Here is a 25,447-nt window from a genome sequence, read left to right on the forward strand (position 1 = left end):
GCCTTAATGCAACCCCTTAGACCAACTCGGGCAAAACAACATTAATATGTGATGGATGTAATATAACTGTTGTTATATTTAAGAACTCTAATATAATGAATTAATTACTAAACAAAATGTATTATAAACTAAATGTAATTAATTATAATAATAATAAAACACAAAATAAAGATAAAATAAAATATAATAAAACCAAAATAAATATATAAAAATATTTAAAAATTATATTTTAAAAAATAACTAATCTTTATTAAAACTAAAAATTACTAATTATTATTATTTATAAATTCTATAACTAAACTATTACTTATTACTTTCTCTATATTATTTTCTCTGACTAAAAATTATTTTTGAATTTTAATTTATACTGAAAAATATTATTTTAAATGTGTTAAAATTTGACATTGATTATAAAATAATGAATGTGTGTTTATATCTGATAAATGTGATATTCGTTTATAATTATTATTGTAAATTGGTATTGATTTTATAATTGTTATTATATCACATGGTGTGAAATAATAACAATTCTAAAATCAATTCAAATTTATTATAATAATCATAAACATATATCACATTTATTAGAAAAAGACAAACATATATTATTTTATAATTATCATAAAATTTAGACACATTTTTAATTTAAATAATCACACATCTATTATTTTATATTTATCATCAATTGTAAACACATTTTAAAATTAAATATTTTTTTCAAATTAATTTTAATTTTTTAAAAATAATATTTTTCAGTATAAATTAAAATTCAAAAATAATTTTTAGTCAGAGAATAAGAGAGAGAATAATATAGAGAAAGTAATAAGTAATAGTTTAGTTATAGAATTTATAAATAATAATAATTAGTAATTTTTAGTTTTAATAAAGATTAGTTATTTTTTAAAATATAATTTTTAAATATTTTTATATATTTATTTTGGTTTTATTATATTTTATTTTATCTTTATTTTGTGTTTTATTATTATTATAATTAATTACATTTAGTTTATAATACATTTTGTTTAGTAATTAATTCATTATATTAGAATTCTTAAATATAACAACAGTTATATTACAATGGAACCCCTATCTGAAAGATCGTTACAGTTAGAGCTCCACTCGGAGTTACAGGAATATTACTAAGTTTAATAAAGAAATATAGTTATAATAGAAATATAGTTTAGAAACCTTTATTTAAGTATTTTAGTTATTATATTATTTATTGTTATTGTTATTAGAAGTTAATATTTTATATATAAGTCATAAATAAAGAATTATTACTGAAGTATTTATACTATCATAAACAAGTTGACATGAATGTATATATATATGTTAAACATGTGACAATTTCAACTAAATATATTATAAATGGAAAATTATTACTATTTTAAGAGATATTATTATAAAACTTATTATTACTATTTTAAGAGATATTATTATAAAACTTCTTATTACTATTTTAAGAATTATTATTTGAAAACTTTCATTATCTTTATGAGGTATCATTATAAATATAATGAATCTGTGTAGTATAACTGCCCCCTTAGTAACTACCAATTCCAGTGTTTCCAAATAACTTAAGAATTAGCTTCTAGAACCAATTTCATTCAGTATAAATACCTCAAGTCCTCAGTCTAAAACTTCAGAGGTTTTTTTATTCTATATTATTAAATAAACTACAATTTCATTACACATATAATATTTGTTATTTGTTGTTTATTTGTTATACTTATTTTACATATATATATACTTAATTATTAGTAAGCTGTATAGAGCTTCATTACATCTGTAATGAAAAGGTATATGATTATGAAGTTACACAACTAAAATACTTAACGAAAATATAATAAACTCTAAAATAAACACTTATGGAGACGCAATAAAATATATTAACACAAACTAAATAATAAACACTAAAGCACTTAAATTACTTAAAAACACTTAAAACAATTATGAGAACACTGAAATATACTTTATTTGTTATTTATCTTTATTACTTGTTTAAACATATATATATATAACTTACTAAAATAAACTAACTAAGAAACTCTAAAGTTTTAGACTGAGGACTTGATGTATTTATACTGAATGGGATTAGTTCTAGAAGCTAATTCTTAAGTAGTTGAAATACTGGCATTGGTAGTTATTATTTAAAAAGCAGTTACAAAATACTGGAATTGGCAGTTATTAAAAAGCAGTTATAAAATACATTTTTACTTAAAGATATAGACTATCGATTCATTACAAATCAAAAAAATTTTCTCATTGGTTTTTTTTTTATGAAAAAATAAAAACAATCTGTCACAAAAGCTAATAAAATAACAGACAACATCAGATAAAAAGACTTCATGATATTAGAAAACTTTGCAACTATAGGTGACAGATTATATAAAAGGAGAAAATGGAAGCTTTACCAACAACTTTCCCAGTACCACACGTACGTATGCCAAATTCATATAACATCAAAATTTACACATTCATTCGGGAGCTGTATCATATCATATGCAAAGTCAAAAGAACAGGAGTTGAAAATAATGGAGTTAAAGAACAATAAAATGCAAATCTTAAAAATTCTTTAATTGTTATATATAAATTTATACTATTTTTTCTTTTTTAAAAATTATTATCCTTTTGAATTGTTATAAAAAAAATTCAAAATTTTTATTTATTTAAAGAAAAAATGATTATTATTATTATTACTATTGTTATTACTATTGAATATTACTATTGTTTATTATTACATTATAATAATATGATATTGTTGTTGATGCTGATACTAATCCAAATGTTAATCTTAATGCTAAAGCTGATGCTAATCATAATCCCAATGCTAATTCAAATCCTAACACTGATGCTGATTACATATCATAAACCACTGATTAAAAATGTTTAAAAGAATTCGAATCAAAAGCAGATTTTGGACATTTACTACAATTTGCATGGAACTTTTACACCTTTTACACTAATTTTGAATTTAAGGAAAGTATCCCAAACTATTGAAGATGAATCTGATGATATTGATAAGTGATCATCGATTATTATATCTCCTGGTTTAGTTCTTGATAAAAATTTAAACTAAATTTCATTAATTGATCATATAATGAAATAGAACCATCCGATGGTTGTAAATTATTGTTTGTTGATACCTGACTAATCCATGATGTACCTGGAGTGTAAGTGGAGGATACTAATTCTCAATCTTTCATTAATTGATCATATAATGAAATAAAACCATCCAATGGTTGTAAATTATTTTGGATCGGCGAAATTGAATTTAATTGATCTAAATTTAATTTTAATGGTGTTGAAATATAAAATTGATTTCATTTTTGATATTAAAATAAAAATAATAAAAAAAGTTAATAATTTGGGTGATTTTATATTTAAATATAAAATTATTTTAATTTATTACTTACCATTATAGAAATCGAAATAATTGATACTATAATAAGGTAAAAATGAAACCACTAAATATAATAGGTAAATTGAAATATATTTCATATTAGCAATATATGGTCTAAACTTTAAATAACCTGAATAATTTAAATTTTCCCAAATTCTCGGCACCATTGGATAACTTTCAATTATTACTACTTTCTCTGAACTATTTGTAATGGTTGATGGTTGTGATTTGTTTGGATTAGGTATTCTTTAAAATAAAGAATCATGTTGGAAATCGTTGAAAGTTTTGGAGTTGTTATTGGTGTCCTTTAAATGTGATTTAAGATATAAATATCTGCACAAGGAAACAACAAAAAGTACAAAAGCTACTATACCATATCCCATTTTTTATTTTATTATTATTTAAATTGGTGTGTAAAAAATAAAAAAAATAAAGTTTATGAGATGTATTTTTTAATGTACAGGGTTATTTATAAAACTATTTACAAAAAACAAAAATAAACAAAATAAAGTTTATGACTATATGAAAAGGGAAAAATTCATTAGGATTTATTTTTTCACATATTATATATACATACAATTACCTATTTGTTTGTTGCTTGAATTAATTTATATTATTTTTTATTTTATATAGAGTAATTGAAAATATTAATAATTGAATTTAAAAAAATATAATAAAAAATATAAAAAAATAAAAAAAAAATTTTATTATTAAATTAAAAAAGGGGTTTCTGTTTAAAATTTGGTGGTAGTGAGAGTTTTTTTAAAAAATATAAATTTTTTTTTTATTTTTAAAAAAAAAAAAGTTTTTTATATGTAGTTCAGTTATTACATTTATAAAACTAGCCGTAAATTTTTTTTAATGCAATGTAATAAAGTGCAATATGCAAAACTAAGGAGCGAGGTGACCAACTTCACATTAATACATGTATAAATTAAGAAATTTCCCTTTTGAACTCCTACTTTATTTTTTCAAACCTTATGGGGGTCATTATTCTAAATCAACATATTAATGTTGTTTTGCCCGAGTTGGTCTAAGGGGTTGCATTAAGGCTGCAATATCATTGATGCGAGGGTTCGAATCCCTCAGACAACAATCTTTTTTTATAAAAATCTTCCGTGTGATGTAATATGCACGAGGAAATGGTCCAATTTGGGAGCATATGTAATGTAGGTACAAATCTATTAGTTATTTAAAGTAAATAATATTTATTAAAGTAATAAAACGATAATTATTTAAGTTATGAATATTATGTATTTTCGAACTAAAACCGAAAAACTATTTTATTTTTATTTTTTTAAAATTTTTAAATTTTTAATTTTTGAAAAATTATTTTAAATATTTTTATAATTTTAATTATTTGATTTAAATTATAAAAAGTATTTAAACTTCGTTGATTAATGTGTTTGATATATAAAATGATTCTTATCTTGAATTATTAACTAAAATGATATATAATAAGCAGTGATTACATTACATATCCCCTTTCTTGACAAGATTCCCAAAATTAAATGAAATTTTTTTTTTTTTTTTTTTTTTTTTATGTTTGTGGAAGAGTTGATTATCGTGTTAAACTTGTTTATTAAGTCTCTTCTGGTGTGCTAAAAAATTATTCTCAACTGGAACTGTTTTTGCAAGCTCATCTTCAAATTGACGTACTAACATAGGACAATCTTCTAAGTAGTGCTGTGGAACCCATACATCGTTATCTTCACCAGCATTCTTGTAACGGATTAAATATTCGATTCTTGACCCTTTACCATATACTCTATTTCTCTTATTAACGATTGTGTCTATTTCTTCTACCACAGGGATTTGAGTTTTACGTCCTCTATCTACGAATAAGTTTCTATCTTCTTCAATGAATGGTTTAATATCATTGACATGAACTACTCTGACGCCATTAGCTCTATCCAACAATCTGATTTTGTAATTTAGTTGAGTTTTTCCTTCAATTACTCTAAATGGACCACAATATCTTGAAAGTAACTTATCTTTGTCTATTTCCAATTTAAATGTATCCAATTTACTTCTTTTCACCCATACCCAATCACCTACTTCATATTCAATATCCTCTTTGTCTTTATTGTATTGAATAGCCTGTTCAATCTGTGCATCAACCATATTATCTTGAGCAACCTGTCTAAATACCTGTAATCCTTCTGTATAACTGACATTATATACTGTATTAATATTTAATGGTACTCTTGCTTCGTAACCATAAACTACGCTCATTGGTGTTTTCTGTGTTGATGTGTTGACTGTACTATTAATTGCAAACTCGGTACTCTTAATTTCCCTATCCCAATTAACCATCTTTTGACCACTTTTTCTTAATATATCTAATAAGGTTCTGTTAACTCTTTCAGTTTGGCCGTCTGCTTGAGCTCTACCTGGTGCTGTGGTTTTTAATACCATTCCGGTTTCTTTAATTAATTCGCCCCATAATTCGGTTGTGAATAGTTTATCATTGTCGCAAACAATAGTGAGTGGTAATCCATATGAACAAACGATATTATCCCAAAACAACTTGCTTACTTGACTAGCGGTAATTGTCTTCTTACAAGGTATTAACTTGACCATTTTACTAAGTCTATCCACGACTACAAACAAATAATCATTACCATCTTGAGTTGTAGGTAATGAGAGAAAATCCATCGTAACATCATTCCAAGGTCTAGCAGGTATTGGTAACGGATTTAGTAAACCATGCTTCTCCCTTTCGATTCTAACCTTTTGACATTCTGGACAAGCGGCTACATAAGCTTTAACACGTTTCCAAAACTTGGGAAAATAAAAACTTGGTCTGATTCGTGCTGTGAGTCTATATACTCCTGGATGACCTGCATAATTAGAAAGATGACCTTCGTCTAAAATTTTAGTAATTTGAGCTTTGTCCACTAAAACTAGTCTTCTTGAATCTGTTGTAGCATCAATTAAGTATAATAAACCATCTTTTTCCAACATATCATTTCTTAATTTTGCTGTCTCTAACCATTTCTTACTGTATTCATCCGCAACTTCATACGATTCCTTAACTTGATCTAAAAACCCATCGTCCCAATCATAATAAAATTTGGCGTTACGACTGAGAAAATCTGCTGCAATATTCTTCTTACCCTCGATGTGTACTAACTCGTAACTGAACATACTGATTAAGTCTAACCATCTAATTAACCTTTTAGGTGTCTCTTGTTTAGTTTGATAATGAGCTAAATTAAGATGATCCGAGTAAACTATAAATTTATTACCTAACAATAAATAATCAAATTTTTTCAATACATTGATTAACGCTAATAATTCTCTATCGGTAGTTGTATATGATTTCTGAAAACTATTAAATTTCTTCGAGTCGTACAATACTGGACGTTCATTATTATCACTGTCGAACTGAGTGATCATGCAACCGGTACCAACATCGCTTGCATCAATATAGACATGGAAAGTCTTCTTTGGATCTGGTTTGATCAACAATTTGGACGACGCTAAAGCCAACTTTAATTTCTCGATATCGTCTATAATCTTATCTGAAAGCTTTAACTTGGTATAATTCTTACCTGACGTAATGGATGTAAGACCTGCAGTAAGTTCTGTATAACTAGGAATAAACCGTCTATAATAATTACACAAACCTAAGAAGCTTCTAACTTCACCAATTGTAGCAGGAATAGGATACTCCTGAATGGCTGCTATCTTCGAATCTCTTACTTTAATACCTTCCGCACTAATAACATGACCTAAAAACTCTACTTCAATACAAAAGAATTGACACTTCTTACTGTTTAAATAGACCTTGCTATTTCTGCATCTTTCCAAAACCAATTTAATATGTTCCATATGTTCCTCTATCGTATCCGAATAAATAACAATGTCATCCACGTAAATAGCTAAAAACTTTTCAAACCCTTCCAAAACTGATTGAGCGAACTTATTAAAATACGCTGGAGAGTTCTTCAAACCAAATGGAGCTCTAGTGAATTGATACAATTTACCACCGGCTCTAAATGCTGTATGATGACGATCGTCTGGATGTAATAACAATTGATGGAACCCAGATTTCCAATCTAATTTAGAAATGTATTTAGCATTTCTCGTTTTATATAAAAGTTCATCCGCATTAGGCATTGGGTATTGAAATTCTACAGTTTGGTTGTTCTTTAACCTGTAGTCGAAAACTAATCTATCCCCCTTTGCTAAAAACGCTGATGTGCTATTGGCTGACGTACTCTCTTCGATAATCCCTCCATCCAATAACTCTTTTACTTTCTTGAAGATGTTATCTTCTTCTTGTTGTGACCTTTTACCGTAGTTAACTTTGACTGGCTGACTGTTCTCCTTGACCTTAATACGCATATCTAACCCTGGTCTGACTGGAGGTGTGAAATTTGGTAATGATTCCACCAAAACATCCTTGAACTTATTATTTATCCAATCCGTGTATTCTTTAACTTTCGCATCCAGCTGTTCTTTGTTTAATTCATCCACTACTTTTGGGACCTCCTTGCTAGCTGCTACTTCACTAACTACTTTATCAGTTTTTTCAACATGATCACTTACTTTGTCGTTAACAACCGCACCTTTCATTACGGTTATCCTTAACGTCTTCATCGACATTAACATTCTACCATTCACCTGTAGATCTTTAAAACTACCACTGGCTACCACCTTCGAATGATTATCAACGACCTTCTTATCCTTTTCGAATAAGGTTAATTTAACTTTATGAGCTAATTTATTATTATCTGCATCCTTAAATATTTTGATAATGTGAGGATCTTCAATACGTAACGACTGTACCGAATCTACCAAAAAATCCAACCCGATTACCATATCATGTTCCATGTTAATTGCATAAAACTTCATATCGGTTGACATTTTTCCATCCAATGTTTTAAACTGAACAGTAGCCTCCACACTCTTCTTAGCAACGTCTTCTCTATAAACATCACCAATTGGATACCTGACCTTAATATCTTTTACAAAACTTTTCAACCCATAACAATACTTGTTGTTTAACAAACTGACGTTACAACCAGTATCTATCAATGCACGTAAATAATATTTACCTATACGCACACCCATTGCAAAACTTGTAGGCTTCTGCATACCTATCGGTACCAATATATTATTTGGCGAGATCTGGACAACTGTTTCTGACATGTCCCTCTTTCTTGCAGTAAAAGCATGTGAGCCTCCCCTTAACAAATGGTTTTCTAACCTTTTCTTCATCAGTTGGTTTATCTGATTTCTCTACAGCATTTTGTACTTTAACACTGTTAAATTCTTTGACCCTTGGTGTAACCTTCTGTTCTCTCTCCTTCTTATCTAAATAATTTTTGTAAGTTACCTCACCAATGTCCCTTAACACTTTGACCCATTCCTCGATCGATTTCGTATTACCCTTTGTAATTGTTTTATTATATTTATCAACAAATTGTGTTGTGATAAAATTAGGTAGGTCGACCTTGAGTTCAGCGATCCTTTGATGGTCGGTGTAGTTTTCCCAAACCATTCTATTCTCCAAGAACAAGCTGCAATAAGACCCTAGATTCTCTCCATAAATACTAATCTTTCCCTTGGCCTCCTTCAAACTCATTCTTAACTTATTTTCACGCTCTGCCTTGTTGTCGTGATCCTTCATATATCTGACGTAACCGTTCCATTCCATTTGACCTCCATTGTTAACAATATATTCTCTAGTGATATCTCTAAACTTGATACAACTTTCTTTATTATAAAATACTACTTGGGTTAGTTGTTCGAGTTTCTCTTCGATTTTGCTGTAGCCATAATTATTTAAATGGAACCAAGCACGTTCACCATATTTCTCGACTGTGCTGTTGCAAATGATATTACAAATATCATCAATATCGTCGTTCTTCAGCTTCATACGGCTAATAGTCTTGTTGACTTGGTTTTCTACTACCACAACGTTTTCACTAACTTTTTGGTCCTCTCTAGACTTGCTTAGTTGGTTTACCCTGCTTTCTAGGCTTTTTATATCTCTTTCATTATCGATTATCACGTATTTTAACTCTGCATTTTCGTCACTTAATTCTGCGAGCTTCTTCTCACGTCTTTCTGAGTTCTTTTTGAGAACTGCAATTTCGCTTTCTAAATCAATACGGATAAATGTGTCTCTCTGACTCTTTTCCTTCTCTTCCTTACGCATTGCTTCAGATGTGGCTAAAAGAGATATTTTATCTTCGACTATACGTTTTAATTCAGCCAAATCCATTAAAAGTTTTTTATTCTCCTCTTTTAAAGAGATATTTTCGCTAAGTACTCCATCAACGGTTCTGTTTGTTTTCATCATTTTTTATTATTATTGATTATTATTAAGTATTACTTATTACTTATTACTATTAATTGTTATTAATTATTACTATTATTATTATGTTAAAAAAAAAATATTATTATAAACTATTATTGTTCTACTAAATTATCTATTCGTGATTCAACAATTTCTTTTTGTTTCGACCCGGGCCTCGATACAACTAGATAATATGTGTGGAAAAAAAAAAAGTGTAATGTAGGTACAAATCTATTAGTTATTTAAAATACATAATATTCATAACTTAAATAATTATCGTTTTATTACTTTAATAAATATTATTTACTTTAAATAACTAATAGATTTGTACCTACATTACACATAGATAAAAAAAAGACAAAACAAGCAGAAGATTTGTAGATGATTGTCCATAACAATTATCAACTTAGTTTGTTTTTCAACACCCACTGTAAAATAAAAAAAAGTGTTTAAAAAAAAATATTTAAAAAAATTTTAGGGTGAAATTTTTCTAATTTTTTTCTTTTTAATCAGAACCAAATCAATCACAAAGTGGTATTGTAGGTATTAAATTCTCTATATATTTCTAAATATAATTTTAAATAATAAACTTACATAATTTTAGCAAACCAGTGAAGATACAAAAACAAATATTGAAGTTATAGTAAAAAATGGTGGTGTTGGTATTTTTGAATTTGTCACTGATAGGATTTCGCTAGAAAGCCATACAATTACAGATGGTGAAAATGTCATACGTCATTTATATGGTGCTCCACTAACCATCAAAAATACAGGAAGCACAACCTTAACATGTAGACTCTATAGAGTCTAACAGATAAAACAAAAAAAAAATTTAGTTTATACAAACAATAAATTTATAATTATTTTTTTAAGTCAATAAATAAACTAAATTTTTCAATAAATTTTTATTAAAATACAAAATTAAATAATAAATCTTAACTTCCTATTTATTGACTTAAAAAATAATTATAAATTTTGAATATTTTAATAAACTTTTTTTTAAACAAAAAAAAAAATTACAAAATTGATTGCAAAGATGTTATTACTAATATACATTGTACTTTATTTGTTATTTTTTTAAAAAATTTCTTTTAAAAATTGGTTTTTATCTAACCTCTTTTAATGGTACACTATTTGGAGATCTATTTCCGTGGTTTAAAGATTCAAAATCGCAACTTTCCTCTAGGCTAATGATATCACTACAGCTTTTTTTACCATCATCGTCATAGTTGTCATCCACAATATTTGTAGAGTCTTGATGTCTCCAAATATGTTTCCAATGTTTAGCGATTGGAATATGATTATCATCACCAAATACCGATAGATAGTTTAACCTGTACATTGAGAATGCAATACATATACCAATAATCCAACCAGCCAAAACATTTAAAAAGGTGTGACGGTAATCAGCAATTCTGGAGACACCTATTAAACCGGCGCCAATAGTACAACCACAAACTGAGATATAAATAAAAAGATGACCACGGCCATGGAATGTTTTGAATTTTGAATTTAAATAGATAGCTAGATAACCAAGAGAAGTAGCGGATATAGCTGCATGACCGGATGGGTAGGCACTTAAAGCATCGTTAATGTCGTAATCTGAAGCGGTACAGACTGTACTATCATAATAAATACCACCATAGCCTACAGGAGTGGCTGCAGCAATTGATTCTGGTGTTGGTTTGCAAATTGATAAAAAGTTTGGACGCAATCCACCAATAAAACATTTGAAGCTTGATACCAATAATAAAGTTAGTGTAATTGCCTGTGCCAAACCTAAAATTGCATGATGAAAATCTTTTCTATTTCTTTTGATTACAAGACTGATGATAACCATTAAACCGACTGGAACCAATATAATAATTGGGATAAGTGAATGCATTGGTACCAATTCATCCAAAAGTGGATATGATATACTTTCATCGTTTAATCTAAATAATCTTCCTCTAACTTTAACTTTTAAAAACAATATACCACCAATAACCAATACTATTAAAACACATAACCAATCCAATACATAAAATGAATATTTATTTCTTTTTCTAAAATCATAATTATAAAATAAAGGTTTATCGTCTTCATTTATATAATTAAATTTTTTAATATTATATTTATATGTATTTTTATTTTGATTATTTTGATTATTCTGATTATTTTGATTATTTTGATTATTTTGATTATTTTGATTATTTTGATTATTTTGATTATTTTGATTATTATTATTCATATTACTATTATTATCTATATTACTATCAATATAATATTTATTCTCCATTTTTTTTTTCTTTAACAAAAATTTTTTTAATTTTTTTTTTATATATTTATTTTTAATTTTTTATAATGTTTTTATAATGTTTTTTTATTTATTTTATTTATTTTATTTTATTTATTTATTATTTATTTATTATTTATTTATTATTTATTTATTTATTTATTTATTTATTTATTTATTTATTTATTTATTTATTTATTTATTTATTTATTGGATATTTTACAAAAAGTATTTTAAAATAAATAAAAAAAAGGGGGCCAATTTTTTTAATTAATTAATGCCTACCAAAAAAAAAAAAGGATAAGGGTTAAAAAAAAATTTTTTTTTTAAAAAAAAAAAAAAAAAAAAAAAAAAAAAAAAATTGGTTTTTATCTGTTTAGATATTTGAAAAATTTAAAAATAAGTTTTTTTTTTTTTTTTTCAAGATTTGCTGATAAGAAAAAAGATTTATTTGTTTTTGTTAATTTAAATGTGTGATTATATGTGAATGTGGAATGTTATCATATTAATTATTTTTTTTATTTTTTTATTTTTTTATTTTTTTATTTATAACTTTTGGCCAATTAATATATTATAGTTTATTAAGAATATTACTTAAAATAAAGAAACAGGAAATTAGTTTGAAAAATATTTTTTTATTTGCAAATAAAAAAAAAAAAATTTTTTTTTTTTTTTTAATAAAATTAATTTTGAAAAAAAAAAAAAATTATTTATTTAATTTTTTTTTTATTATTTTTTATAATTTTTTTTAATTTTATAAATTTCAACTTCAAAAAATAATTATTTTAATTTTTTTTTTTTAATTATTTATAACTTACATACATAGAAATAAATTTTTTTTTTTTTTTTTTTTTGTTTATTTATTTTAGAAAATGGTCAAAGTAAACGTAAAGTGGAACAAAGACAAATATGAGGTTGACATTGATCCAAATGAATCAGTAGCAGAATTTAAAGCACAATTGTTTTCATTAACTATGGTCCCTGTTGAAAGACAAAAAAGTAAGTATTTAAAATACATGTAAATATATTAAATGATTAGCTGATATTGATTTAGTTGTTTTTATTTTCTAGTTATGGGATTTAAAGGAGGTATTTTAAAAGATGAATCACAATGGAAAGATTTAGATCTTACAGAAGGTAAAAACTTAATGTTAATGGGATCCGCTATTGAATTACAAAAGCCAGATAAACCAGTTGTTTTCCTTGAAGATTTACCACCAAGTAAAGCTGCTGCCTTAAATAGTCTTTTACCATCAGGTTTAACCAATCTTGGTAACACTTGTTATTTAAATGCCACTCTTCAATGTTTAAAAAATGTACCAGAATTATTACAAATCATCAAAAGGTAATTTTTAAATGATCATATCAATGATTGCTATTGTTATTAACATATTTTTATTATTATTATTATTATTATTATAGTTATAAACCAAAAACCAACTCTAGATATTCAAATTTATTAAAATCATCCCAAAGTTTATTTAAAGATTTATCAGGCGGTATTGGAGAACCAGTTACACCATTTTCATTTTTAACTGTAATTATTATTTTTGAAAATTAAAATTATTAATGGTATATATTAATATGTTTTTTATTTTTTTATTTTTTTTTTTAAATAGACATTCAGAATGTGTTTCCCAAGATTTTCAGAAAAAAGTAATGAAGGTCATTTTATGCAACAAGATGCTGAAGAAGCATGGAGTGAATTATTAACAGCATATGCACAAGAATTACCACTTGAAGAAAATCAAACAGATTCACATTCAGCTGATTTGATCAAGAAATCAATGATTGGTAAATTATTTGGTATTCAAGTTGTAGAAAAGTTTACATGTAAAGATAACCCATCAGAAGAACCAACCACCAGAGAAGAAACACTTTTAAAATTAGCATGCAACATTACAGTTGAAACTTCATATCTTCTTGAAGGTTTAAAGAAAGGTTTAGAGGAAGAAATTTCAAAAGCTTCACCATCACTTCATAGAGATGCAACCTACGTTAAAAAAACTTTAATTAAAGAGTTACCACAATATCTTATGGTTCAATTTGTAAGATTCCATTGGAAAGATACCTCAAAAACTAAATCAAAAATTGTTAGAGTATGTATTATTAAAGATTTTAAAAAAAAAAAAATTAATATAGTTTATTAATATAAAATTTATTTATAGATTGTTCAATTCCCATTTGTTTTAGATTTACAAGGTTTATGTACACCAGAATATCAAGCCAAGCTTGAACCAAATAGAAAAAAATTGGAAGATGAAGCCAATTCAGCACTTGATAAGAAGAGAAAGGCATTTGCTAATGATGATGACGATTCTAAACAAACAGAAAAGAAAGCTGCAGTCGGTGAGGAACAACCATCCACTTTACCAACTCTAAGTGAACCTGTTGATATTTTTAATAAATCAGATGACACTGGTAAGTATGAATTGGTTGCTGTTTTAACACATCAAGGTAGATATGCTGAATCTGGCCATTATGTCGCTTGGGTTAAAAAGGCTGAAGATAAATGGTTTAAATTTGATGATCAAATTGTTACCGAATGTAATAACGAGGAAATTAAAAAATTACAAGGTGGTGGTGATTGGCATATGTCCTATTTACTTTTATACAAAGCTATTAGAGTTAATAATAATGATAACAATAACAATACTTCCCCAAATAGCACTACTACTACCACAACTACAAATTAAAACAATATTAATTATTAAATATTAAATTAAATAAAAAATCTTTTAAAATATAGATATATATAGTTTTAAATTAATTTTTTAATTCTCTCATTTTTTTGAGATTTTTAAATATATTATTTTATATTTTTTTTTTATTTTTTATTTTTTTGTTTTTTTTTTGTTTTTTTTTTTTTGTAAATTTTTTTATTTTTTTTTTTATTTTATTAAATTTTTTGTTTTAATATTTATTAAATTTGTATATATATATTATAAAATGGGTTTTACAGATGATGGTGAAGCTCATAACGATATTTTATTAATTGACGAGAATAATATAAATGAAATTATAAATAAAAAACTCCATTATTGGGAAGAGGAGTTTAGTATTATAAAGATGGAATCACACGACCAAATTAAACAAATTTCAAATTCATCCTCATCATTACACGAATTAAATTTTCAAACCAATGATATAAATTGTGACTTACCTGAAGAGGTTTTCAAAAATTGGTATCAATTTGCAATATCTTATGTAGAGTCATTAAATTCAAATACTGTTACAAATGATATGGGTAAATACTTAATTAAATAATAATATCAATAATAATTATAATTATTAGTTTAAATATTAATAGTTTTTTTTATAATTAGAACTAGAAATTATATTATCAATTAAAGTTGTTTTAAATTTTATGATAGATAAAGAAATATTATTAAATTCAAGTAAATATGACGATGGTGTTTTTAGAAAATATTTAGAGCAGTTTAGAAAGGTTTTAACAATTTTATTAAGCAAACCCAAGTTTACAATGTTATTTGTTTCAAGATTTGAACAAGGACCATCAACAAATTTTATTAAAGATCAAATAAAAAACTCATTACAAATCTTAATAAATTCAATTCAAAGGGCATCAACATTATCAAAGAAAATGGAAATTTTAAACTCAATTCAATCTATCGTTGATATTGGTAACAAATTAACAGCAATTAATTTATGTATAGACTTTTATTTCAACTCTATAAACATAATTCAACCATTAATATTATTTGCAAATTCATTAGACCATGGTGAAGTTTTAAGAAATTTATCAATAAAAATTTTATCAAATTTACCAAAAGATCAATATAAATCTGATATTTTAAAACAACTTTCATTAGTTTCAACAGATTCATTAACATTAAATTATTTTTGGTCAAATGATGGTATTTTTGACAAAGAATCAATTTCAATTGTAAGTAGTGGCAATATTTTTTATCCAAAGTTAAATATAATAATTAACAGTAAAATTTTTATTTTTTTAAAATAGTTACAAAATAGAATACCACCATCATCAAAAGAATTTGGAGATAAAGTATTGTTATCAATAAAAACAGCAATCGATACAAATTATATAGATATATTAAGCAAAAAGAATAACGAAGAAACAATAGAAAAAATTTTAAAGATTATTTTCGATTTCATTGATATTTATTCAATTAAAATATCATTGCAAGATAAATTAAAGGCATATTCAACAGATGACTACCAATCACCATATGAAGTTTTAGATGTTTTTGAAAGTTTAATGGGTCAATTACCAAACAACAGAAATATAATTAAAAAGTTATTTAGCTCTTTAGGCCCAATTGAGGGCTCATTAAATTGTATATTAAACTCTAGCAAAAAATTTACCAAAGAAACATGGAGCAGCGAATTATTGCCAATTCTCAGGGATCAAATCGACCTAATGAAGTTCCAAGGTGTCTCAGGTATTCAAAGAGAACAAACTGTTGTAGATTGTGTAAGAGAATGTGCTCGTTTATTTTATTTAGATAACCCTAAATCACTTACAAGCGAAAATACTGATATCGATCAATTTACAAATATTTTATTTTTCACAATTATCGAAGCAATTAGACATGGCTACAACTTGCAGATCCTTTGTTCAATTATTATTTTAAATCATCTCCCAAGCTCCATTGGCTGGTTCTCCCAAATTGTAAATGGTTCAATTTGTTATAATTTAAAGACTTCAAGATTCATTTTCGATATATTTTTACAGTTACTGGGCTTTACTGAAGTCGAAGAAAGTCAAACTATACAGTCATTAAAAGTTGATCATATGCAACCTATTTTTCATCAGCTAGTCTCCCTACCAAATCCAGTTGCCTTTGCTCTAATTTCAACATGCCTAAAATTCAAACAAGCAAAGCAATTCCTTATCGATAATCCATTGTTGGTAAATACTTTAATTCAAAGCATTCGTGTATTTATAACAGAGTTAAATAGTAACAATGTAGCATCCTTGGATAGAGATCATGCAGAGTCTATAACCGAGTTAATTAAAAATCTTTTCCCAATCGTTCATCCTGGTGATTCAAATTTCCTCTTTAGTATATCACTAAAAGTACTATTATTGGTTCCAAAAGGCATGCCATCTTCTTATGGTGATGAAGAGCTTAGTAAACTTATCAATCGTATACCTTTAAATGTTCCTTTATCATTATCAGATGTAGAACTCGGATTAGAGATTTTAGGTACAGAATCAAAATCAGCGTTATGCAATTTTTCACCAAATTATTGCATACTAGATAAAAATGAAGCCGTAAGGTCATCAGCATTACAGGTTTTATCAAGGAGACCAGATTTAGTTAAAGATAATATACCTCAAATCATTAATTCAATTAAAACTTCAAATAATTCAATCTATGAAATGGAACTTTTATTATCAGCTTCGCCAATAATGCCAATTATATTCGATATAGATAGGTCCTATACTCTAGAATGTTTAGATATCCTCTACAAAACAATTAAACAATCAGCTCTTCGAGATTCAATGAATCACCCAAATGTTATTGCAATTCAAAATACTGAATATATTATTAATAGAATTACTCAAGATGACATTATAAAATATATTGGCAAATCATCACTTTTAATTTCAATACTTTTAAAATTAAAAAAATTTTCAACCTCAATAAGATTGGTTTATAAAGATTTAAGAAAAAAAGGCTATATTAATGATAGATTAAAAGAAAATTCAATCAATTATTAATAATTTTGTAAAATGTAAATAAATAAAAATAATTTTGTATTGTGCGCAAAAAAAAAAAATTAAAAAAAAAAAACAAAAAAAATCGAAAAGTCAAAAAAACGGTATTTAACCATCATTTTATTAAAAAAAAAAACAATGGAGCAAATTAATGAACCATCATATATTTTACGTGACCCAAAGCCAGGGGACATGGGAATGGTAGTTTACCAAAATGCTGTATTATATTCAAACGAATATGGTTGGAATTCAAATTTCGAAGCATTAGTTGCTAAAGTAGTATCTGACTATTTGACCAATTTTGATGCAAGATATGAAAAATGTTGGATTGCTGAAAAAGATGGTAAAGTAGTTGGTTCAATATTTGTAGTTAAACACGATGAAAATACAGCAAAGCTTAGATTGTTATATGTTGACTCTTCAGCACGTGGTTTAGGAATAGCAAGTAAATTGGTAGATGAATGTATAAAATTTGCACAAAAAGTAGGTTATAAGAAAATGATACTTTGGACCAATAGTATTTTAGTAGATGCTGCTAGAATTTATAAGAAATTTGGTTTTCAATTAGAATCTGAAGAAAAACACTCAACATTTGGACCAGAACTGGTAGGTCAAACTCTTTCAAGAAATCTATAAAATAAAATAAAATAAAATAAAATAAAATAAAATAAAATAAAATGAACGTTGTATATGTATAAAATTACACTCTAAAATATTTTATTTATTTATTTATTATTTATTATAATGCTAATTGTAATGTTACTGTATCAATAAATTTATCGAATTTAAAACCAACATCTTTAAGGTGACTTTTATTTCCGAAACCTAATTTTTCGTGTAAAACTATTGATCCTACATTTTCAAAACCTCCAATAACAGCAACCATTTGTTTATAACCTTTTTCTTTGCAAAGCTTTATAAGTTCAGATAATAATAATTTTCCAACGCCCAAACCTTTATAATCTTTGCTTATATAAATTGAATCTTCAACAGTATATCTATAGGCTATTCTTGGTCTAAAAGCAGATGCATATGCGTAACCTACAACAGTTTCACTGCTTTCATCTGCACTTTTTGTGGTTGCAACAATATATGGATAACCATTACCTGTAATACTTTTATATCTTTTTAAAATTTCATCTTCTGATGGTATTTCCTCTTCAAATGTGCAAATTTCAAATTCTACATAAAAGCTATATATTTCTTGAATTGATTTTATATCACCTTCATTTGCTGCTCTTAATTTAAATTCCATTTTTAATATTACACGATTTGTTTGCTTTTTTTTTTTTTTGCAGTTTTAATTTTCTTTTTTTTTCCCCAACCCAAAAATCTAAAAATTAAAAAAAAAATTAAAAAAATAAAAAAATAAAAAAAATAAAAAAATAAACGAATCTATTTAGTTTTAATATTTCATTATTAAATATTATAATTAAAATTTTTTATTGTTTTCCCAATTTTTTAATAATTCTAATTGAAATAGTGAAACGGATGGTTCCATTTCTGATAAAACTTTTAATATATCATCCATCGAGATCGAAGTTGTATTTATATCACGCTGGATTGAATAAAGACCAGATTTTTTTAATAATGCATTGATATCTGATCCAGTATAGTTTTTAGCTTTTTCTGCAATAACATCTAAATCTACGTCATTACTTATTTTGATAGATGAAGATTTAATAACATGTTCTAAAATTTGTTTTCTTTCTTTTGGTTCTGGTGGTCCTATATAAACAGTTTTATCGAATCTTCCAACACGAAGAAAAGATGGGTCGATTGCTTGGGGCATATTGGTAGCAGCTAAAATCATAATTCTTTTTTCTATTGAATCTCTACCTATAGTTTGATCGAGTTCTATCAAAAGTTGTGAAATTAATTTTTTACTATTACTACCTGAAGACTCTTTAAGACCAAAGATCGCTTGAATTTCATCTATAAAAATAATTGATGGTGCACAGTTGGATGCTATTCTAAAAATTTCGGATATTGCTTTTTCAGATTCACCAATTTCACCTTGAATTAATTCTGAAATATTTATAGGTATAAAATTGGCTTTTGCTTCATGAGCTACAGCACGTGCCAACATAGTTTTACCTGTACCTGGTGGGCCATACATTAAAATACCTTTGTGGGTTTTTACCCCTAGTCTTTTTATTGAATCTGCATATTGATAATCCCAAAGCACCATTTCTTTTAATATTTGCTTTGCATCTTCTAAACCACCAATATCGTTCCATGATACTTTTGGTATCGAAGGTGATATTTTCGATGTCATTGATTTGTCTTTACGATATTGACCAAACTCTGAAATGAAATCACTCTCTTGAAATTCTATATCACCTATATCAATTGCTACACTGTTGTTTATTTGTTTATATCGATTCAATGAATTGATTTTAGCATTTCTACATAAAATTGAAATATCTCCACCCATTAAACCATTACAGTTATCATTAATCTTTCCTACTATAGCTGATCTCTTTTCTATTTTATTTTTACCAAAATCCTTTAAAAACCAATTAAATATCTCTAGTCTCTTTTCTTCTCCTGGTGGATCGATTTTAACTTCTTCTTCAAAATTTATTCTAATATTATTATTTAATAATTTGATTTTATTTGTTATACCAATTATAAATAATTTATTATTATTATTAATATCACTACTACTATTGTTATAATTATTATTACTATCATCTTGTTCGTTAATATCATTATTTAATAATAGTTTTAATAATAGTGACATTAATGAATTTATATTATTTTTATTACTGTTTGAAGTGTTTGATTCTAAATGAGGGAATATTTCATCGATATTATCTATAAGTAAAATTGATTTCTTTAAAAATTTGGCTTGGTAGTATTTTAATAATAACCCTTTTGTATTTGGTTGATATTTTACTAAATCTGCTAAACAAACATGAATAACACCTATGTCTAAATATTTTGCTAACCCATTGATTATAGTTGATTTACCGCTTGACTGTGGACCATATAATAATAATGATCTCGCTTTGCTGATGCCCAAACTATCATATTTTAAACTTTCTTTATTATTCCCAAAATATATATTTAATAATTTTAATATTTTATTTTTACTATTATCAAATGATTCTAAATTATTTAATAAAACACTACTATTTATATTGTTATTATTACTATTATTTATTTCATTAAATATTAATTTAGTTTGTTTATTTATAATACCAAATTGATTTATAATGTCATTATTATTATTATTTATTGGTTTATTAACTCTATAACTATATTTTATTAATTTCCCAGAACGTTGAATTAAATTAACCTGCCCACCATTATAGTCTATTGGTGTATCTTCTTCTAAACCTTTATATGCCCACTCTAATGAAAATAGATTCTTAATTTCTGAAAGTTCTAGCTTTAGTTCTTTTAAAGTTTCATTGCTAACTGATAAATATATTGAGTCAATTGGTAAAAGATTATATTTTGCGACTAATCCAATGGAGATTTGCTGCTCGTTGTTTAACTCTAATATATCCATGTATTCCTTTAGAAAATTTATTTGTAGTGTTGGTAGTATAGGTGAGGTTCCCGATGATTTAATTGGTGATGATGATGACGATGTGCTTGAGAATGATCTTTCGATCATTTTAATATCAACATTAAAATCGCAGAGTTTAATAATATTATTATTTAAATATAAAACTATAAAATGAGATCTATTATCAATACTTTGATGTGAGTTTGTTGGACTTCCACCACAGTGTGTTACTAATAATACAAAATCATTTGGTGATATATGACATGTAAAATTTAAATTATTGATTTTATTTGATACTCTATTACACATTTGTGTTTCTCTGGGTATATCTAAATACAATGACAATAATGTTTTAACTTTACATTTTAATTTATTACTATTAATATTATTATTTATATTTGCATCTGACATATTTGTAGAAATTAAAAAAAAATGAAAAAATGAAAAAAATGAAAAAAATATTTTTAAATTTTTAAAAAAAAAAAAAAAAAATTAAAAAAGGTTTAAAATAACAATTCAAATGCTTTATCGTTGTTATAGAAATCACTATTCCATTTTTAATCTTCTTTAAAAATATATATTTAACAGATCTGAATAATTTTTTATTAACTAATTGAAGATTTGTAAATTGATAATTTACATTCATTTTTTTTTATAACTTTATTTTATTAAATTTGTATAAAAATAGAAATACTTTTAGATATGCATTTTATTCCCCCACCCCACATTCCTTTTATTTTTTTAGTCTTTAATGTTCACATTTTCTTTTTTTTTATTTTTTTTTATTTATTTTAAAATAACCCTTTTTTAAAAAAAAAGAAAACATCCAAAGATTAAAAGATGCATACACCAATTTATGTTTAAATAAATAATTTAATCACACTATAGACACAACACTACCAATAATATTTATGATAATCAGTGGCTTGTAATTTTATTTGAATTTTTTTTTAATTTTTAAAAAAAATATTTATTTTAAAAAAAAAACTTTTTTTTGATTTTTTTTTTTTAAAAATAATATTTTTTTTTATCACATTAATTAATTTCATCATTTTTTTTATTATTATAACTATATTAATTATTTAACTATAAACAATGTCAGCTACTTGTGAAACTTGCGATAAAAAAGTATACGCTGCAGGTATGTATTTGAACAAAATAAAATAAAAAAACTTTTTTTTTTTTTTCTAACAAATTAATTAATTGATATTATAGAATGGGTCTCTGGTCCAGAATCAAAGAAATATCATAAATTATGCTTAAAATGTGTCCACTGTAATAAACAATTACAACCAGGTTTGTATTCATTCATTCATTTATATACTTGTTTAATTTAAAAATATTAAATATTAATTCATTATTTTATTTATAGGTCAATTCCCAGAAAAAGACGGTAAACCATATTGCAAAACTGTAGGTTACAAATAAAAATAATAGTCAAATAAAGTGAAATAAAGCCAAATATTAATTATTGAAATTTTTTTTTATTAACACAAAAAGGATTATGATAGATTATTCAGAATTGCAGGTTATGGTCACGGAGATTTATCAAGTTTTGAACCAGCTGTTAAAACTGAAACTACTGTAATTGAAGAACAACCAGTTCAAACTTATGCTGCTCCAGAAGCAAAGAACAATCTTCCAGCTTTACACCCATCAAATTGTCCAAAATGTGGTAAAAAAGCTTACTTTTCCGAAATGAAACATTACAACAGCAGAGATTGGCACAAGACTTGTTTCACTTGTTTCCATTGCAACAAAAATCTTGTAAGTGGTTCATACAGCGAAAAAGATGGTTATATCTTTTGTCCAAGATGTTACCAATCCAATTATTCAATCAAAGGTTTTGGTTTTGGTGGTTCAGCTGTTTTACATTAAAAAATCAATTTAAATAGTAATATAATAATAATAATAATAATAATAAACAAACAAAAACAAAAATTATTTATATCAAGCTAATCAAATTATGTAATAATAAAATTAAAATAAAATGAAATCAATGAAACTTTGAATTATTTTTTAAAAAAAAAAACAAATGAACAACAAATTATTCAAATTATTTCTTTTTTTTTTTATTACAAAGTTAAGAGGAATCATAAAAAAATATCAGAGGAACAGAGGATTCAAAAGAAAAAGATGTTTAGATTTCTATTAAACTGTGTATTTACAATTTCTAAATTAATATATCATTAATATCACAGAAATAACCATCATGTAGCCACTAATGAAATAATTTCCCATAAGAAAGCAAACCAAGAGGTTCAAGATGCAACCCGCCTTAAAAAATATTCAAACTAATATTTTTTTATTTTTTTTTATTTTCATTTACAATAAAAAAAAACAAAACAGTTTGTATAATTATTATATTTATTTTTTTTCTTTAATTTTAAATAAAAAGAGGCACACCTTATAATCTCTGAAATAGTGCGATACAGAGCGAATGTATGAAGAAAACTAATTAATGACATGCACTAATTATAAATGTTCTCTTGCCCTCTATAATAAATTAGTTAATCATATAATGACACCACTTGGGCATCAGAAAGAGATTAAGCTTTCTAGAACAGATACTACACATGATCAAAGCCAGGGCTTTTAAGAAGATCATTGGTCACACATTGTTTTTTAGGCAACATGTGACAATTTGAATTTGATTTTTTGTTCCCATTTAAATATTATTAATAAAAATATTATTTATGGTATTTTTTTAAATTAATCTGTTATTAAAATTTTATCAATTAAAATTTAAAAAAATTCATTTAGTGAATTTTCCTAAATTGAAAATTTGGGTGCTAAAAAAATTTTAAAATATATCTTAAAAAAAATAAAAAATAAAAAATAAAAAATATAAAATAATATTTTCAAGATAAAAAAAAATAGAAATTTTATTTCTGAAATTTTTACTGGGATGATACTGTTCTTTGTTTCTTTTTGAATAAATAAGATGGGAAAAAAAAATCAGACAACTTTTCGTCATCCATAGGAAATAAACATCCATTGGTGCCACACATAAACAAAACTTCATCAAAACTGATATATTTTGGCTTCATTTTTGTATCACAATGTTTACATTTAATACTATTTAAATTTGGGATATTAATTTTTCTTTTTGGAGTTGATATTAAATTATTATTATCGTTATTATTTTCATTATTTGTATTGTTTTTTGGGGCGGTTAATTTTGATTCTAAAGATTGTGAAAATATATCTACTTTGATTTTATTGTTATCAATGTAACTATTATTATTATTATTTAAAACGGTATTGTTATTATTGTTATTTGAATTTTGGTCGAAAACTAAATGATTTGTAAGAAACAAGTCTGAACTAGGTGATTGCGAAAGTGAAAGTGTTGAAGAACTCTGTATCCAACTATCTGAAAAACTTCTATTTGGTGTTAAAGGGGACTCTGCCAAACCACTACTATGATGATTAAAATCTTGATAATTAAATTTAATTGGTGAACCATCAATTCTTTTTAATGGTGAAGGACTTGGAAATGATTTTAGAGGTGATGATGAAAATTGATTTGAAAAATCGTCATCATAAAATGGATTAATATGGTCGTGGCTACTATTACCATTGCTATTGCCATTGCTATGGCTGAGATTATTCATACTGTTTGAAATATATTTTTGTGGAGATGATAAACTATTGGTGATATTATCCTCTAATGATACTGATGGAGATGTTGATGAGTTAAATATATGCTGTTCAAATGTGAATGCATCATCTTGCATTATCGGTACCATTTGTATATATATATTGCTGTTGTTTATAATTATTATTTTAATATTTATTATTATATTAATATTATTCTATTTTATATTTTTTACAATAAAATTATTTATTAAATAATATTTTTCAGAGCACTTCCGAATAAATACTAAATATAAGGATAAAATAATAAGAATATAGTTATTAAATATAATAAATAATAAAAAAAAATTTTTGCTGAAAAAATATTTTTAAAAAAAAAAAATTAAATCAAAATAAAAAAAAAATAAAAAAAACGATTTTTTCGAAAATTTTTTTTATTTATTTTATGGATTATAATTTTTTTAAATTTAAATTTTATTCTTAAATTTTCATCAATGGTTTTTTTAATTTTTGTTTAAAATTATAAATTTTAAATGATAATCTTTATTTTTTAAAATTATTAATGGTGGAATGTTGCTTTTGATACACCAGAGAAATGTAGATTAGATATCTATTTTAATAGTTTACAGATT

The 25,447-nt window shown here is 25.1% G+C and overlaps 11 protein-coding genes across 11 annotated transcripts; 5 read left to right on the forward strand and 6 right to left on the reverse strand.

Annotated features, from left to right (window-relative positions):
• Nucleotides 1-2,398: 2,398 nt before the first annotated feature.
• On the forward strand, nucleotides 2,399-2,551 carry DICPUDRAFT_150268 (uncharacterized protein; the record flags this gene model as incomplete). Its single annotated transcript, XM_003286244.1, has 1 exon — nucleotides 2,399-2,551. One exon carries the CDS (start codon nucleotides 2,399-2,401, stop codon nucleotides 2,549-2,551), a length of 153 nt encoding a protein of 50 aa, XP_003286292.1.
• A 640-nt stretch (nucleotides 2,552-3,191) lies between these two features.
• On the reverse strand, nucleotides 3,192-3,783 carry DICPUDRAFT_77196 (uncharacterized protein; the record flags this gene model as incomplete). The annotated part of the gene is made up of 3 exons (XM_003286265.1): nucleotides 3,192-3,280; nucleotides 3,414-3,646; nucleotides 3,740-3,783. 3 exons carry the CDS (start codon nucleotides 3,781-3,783, stop codon nucleotides 3,192-3,194), a joined length of 366 nt encoding a protein of 121 aa, XP_003286313.1.
• Nucleotides 3,784-5,032: 1,249 nt separating this feature from the next.
• On the reverse strand, nucleotides 5,033-5,293 carry DICPUDRAFT_22710 (uncharacterized protein; the record flags this gene model as incomplete). The annotated part of the gene is made up of 1 exon (XM_003286266.1): nucleotides 5,033-5,293. A coding segment is annotated over one exon (261 nt), but the record flags the coding sequence as incomplete, so codon positions are not given.
• A 5,464-nt stretch (nucleotides 5,294-10,757) lies between these two features.
• DICPUDRAFT_54180 (uncharacterized protein) lies at nucleotides 10,758-11,943 on the reverse strand (the record flags this gene model as incomplete). The annotated part of the gene is made up of 1 exon (XM_003286267.1): nucleotides 10,758-11,943. One exon carries the CDS (start codon nucleotides 11,941-11,943, stop codon nucleotides 10,819-10,821), a length of 1,125 nt encoding a protein of 374 aa, XP_003286315.1. The 3' UTR covers nucleotides 10,758-10,818.
• A 917-nt stretch (nucleotides 11,944-12,860) lies between these two features.
• DICPUDRAFT_54181 (uncharacterized protein) lies at nucleotides 12,861-14,756 on the forward strand (the record flags this gene model as incomplete). The annotated part of the gene is made up of 5 exons (XM_003286245.1): nucleotides 12,861-12,987; nucleotides 13,060-13,333; nucleotides 13,411-13,525; nucleotides 13,608-14,087; nucleotides 14,157-14,756. The coding sequence occupies 5 exons, from the start codon at nucleotides 12,861-12,863 to the stop codon at nucleotides 14,682-14,684; spliced, it is 1,524 nt and encodes a 507-aa protein (XP_003286293.1). The 3' UTR covers nucleotides 14,685-14,756.
• Nucleotides 14,757-14,937: 181 nt separating this feature from the next.
• On the forward strand, nucleotides 14,938-17,698 carry DICPUDRAFT_30729 (uncharacterized protein; the record flags this gene model as incomplete). Its single annotated transcript, XM_003286246.1, has 3 exons — nucleotides 14,938-15,235; nucleotides 15,315-15,895; nucleotides 15,971-17,698. The coding sequence occupies 3 exons, from the start codon at nucleotides 14,938-14,940 to the stop codon at nucleotides 17,696-17,698; spliced, it is 2,607 nt and encodes an 868-aa protein (XP_003286294.1).
• A 135-nt stretch (nucleotides 17,699-17,833) lies between these two features.
• Nucleotides 17,834-18,331, forward strand: DICPUDRAFT_150274 (uncharacterized protein; the record flags this gene model as incomplete). The annotated part of the gene is made up of 1 exon (XM_003286247.1): nucleotides 17,834-18,331. One exon carries the CDS (start codon nucleotides 17,834-17,836, stop codon nucleotides 18,329-18,331), a length of 498 nt encoding a protein of 165 aa, XP_003286295.1.
• Nucleotides 18,332-18,434: 103 nt separating this feature from the next.
• On the reverse strand, nucleotides 18,435-18,950 carry DICPUDRAFT_150275 (uncharacterized protein; the record flags this gene model as incomplete). The annotated part of the gene is made up of 1 exon (XM_003286268.1): nucleotides 18,435-18,950. One exon carries the CDS (start codon nucleotides 18,948-18,950, stop codon nucleotides 18,435-18,437), a length of 516 nt encoding a protein of 171 aa, XP_003286316.1.
• Nucleotides 18,951-19,133: 183 nt separating this feature from the next.
• DICPUDRAFT_15780 (uncharacterized protein) lies at nucleotides 19,134-21,596 on the reverse strand (the record flags this gene model as incomplete). Its single annotated transcript, XM_003286269.1, has 1 exon — nucleotides 19,134-21,596. A coding segment is annotated over one exon (2,463 nt), but the record flags the coding sequence as incomplete, so codon positions are not given.
• A 678-nt stretch (nucleotides 21,597-22,274) lies between these two features.
• DICPUDRAFT_91686 (uncharacterized protein) lies at nucleotides 22,275-23,240 on the forward strand. Its single transcript, XM_003286248.1, has 4 exons — nucleotides 22,275-22,356; nucleotides 22,431-22,511; nucleotides 22,588-22,628; nucleotides 22,716-23,240. The coding sequence occupies exons 1-4, from the start codon at nucleotides 22,311-22,313 to the stop codon at nucleotides 23,091-23,093; spliced, it is 546 nt and encodes a 181-aa protein (XP_003286296.1). The 5' UTR covers nucleotides 22,275-22,310; the 3' UTR covers nucleotides 23,094-23,240.
• An 875-nt stretch (nucleotides 23,241-24,115) lies between these two features.
• Nucleotides 24,116-24,967, reverse strand: DICPUDRAFT_77205 (uncharacterized protein; the record flags this gene model as incomplete). The annotated part of the gene is made up of 1 exon (XM_003286270.1): nucleotides 24,116-24,967. One exon carries the CDS (start codon nucleotides 24,965-24,967, stop codon nucleotides 24,116-24,118), a length of 852 nt encoding a protein of 283 aa, XP_003286318.1.
• Nucleotides 24,968-25,447: the final 480 nt, after the last annotated feature.

Source organism: Dictyostelium purpureum (assembly GCF_000190715.1).
Source record: "Dictyostelium purpureum unplaced genomic scaffold DICPUscaffold_66, whole genome shotgun sequence".
In the NCBI taxonomy this organism is placed as follows: domain Eukaryota; phylum Evosea; class Eumycetozoa; order Dictyosteliales; family Dictyosteliaceae; genus Dictyostelium; species Dictyostelium purpureum.

Excerpts from the sequence above, each read along its gene's own strand:
- DICPUDRAFT_91686 (XM_003286248.1), top strand. The coding sequence starts at position 22,311 with ATGTCAGCTACTTGTGAAACTTGCGATAAAAAAGTATACGCTGCAG. Across the intron at positions 22,357-22,430 it reads TAAAAAAGTATACGCTGCAG|AATGGGTCTCTGGTCCAGAA; the intron begins GTATGTATTTGA and ends TTGATATTATAG. Across the intron at positions 22,512-22,587 it reads TAATAAACAATTACAACCAG|GTCAATTCCCAGAAAAAGAC; the intron begins GTTTGTATTCAT and ends TTTTATTTATAG.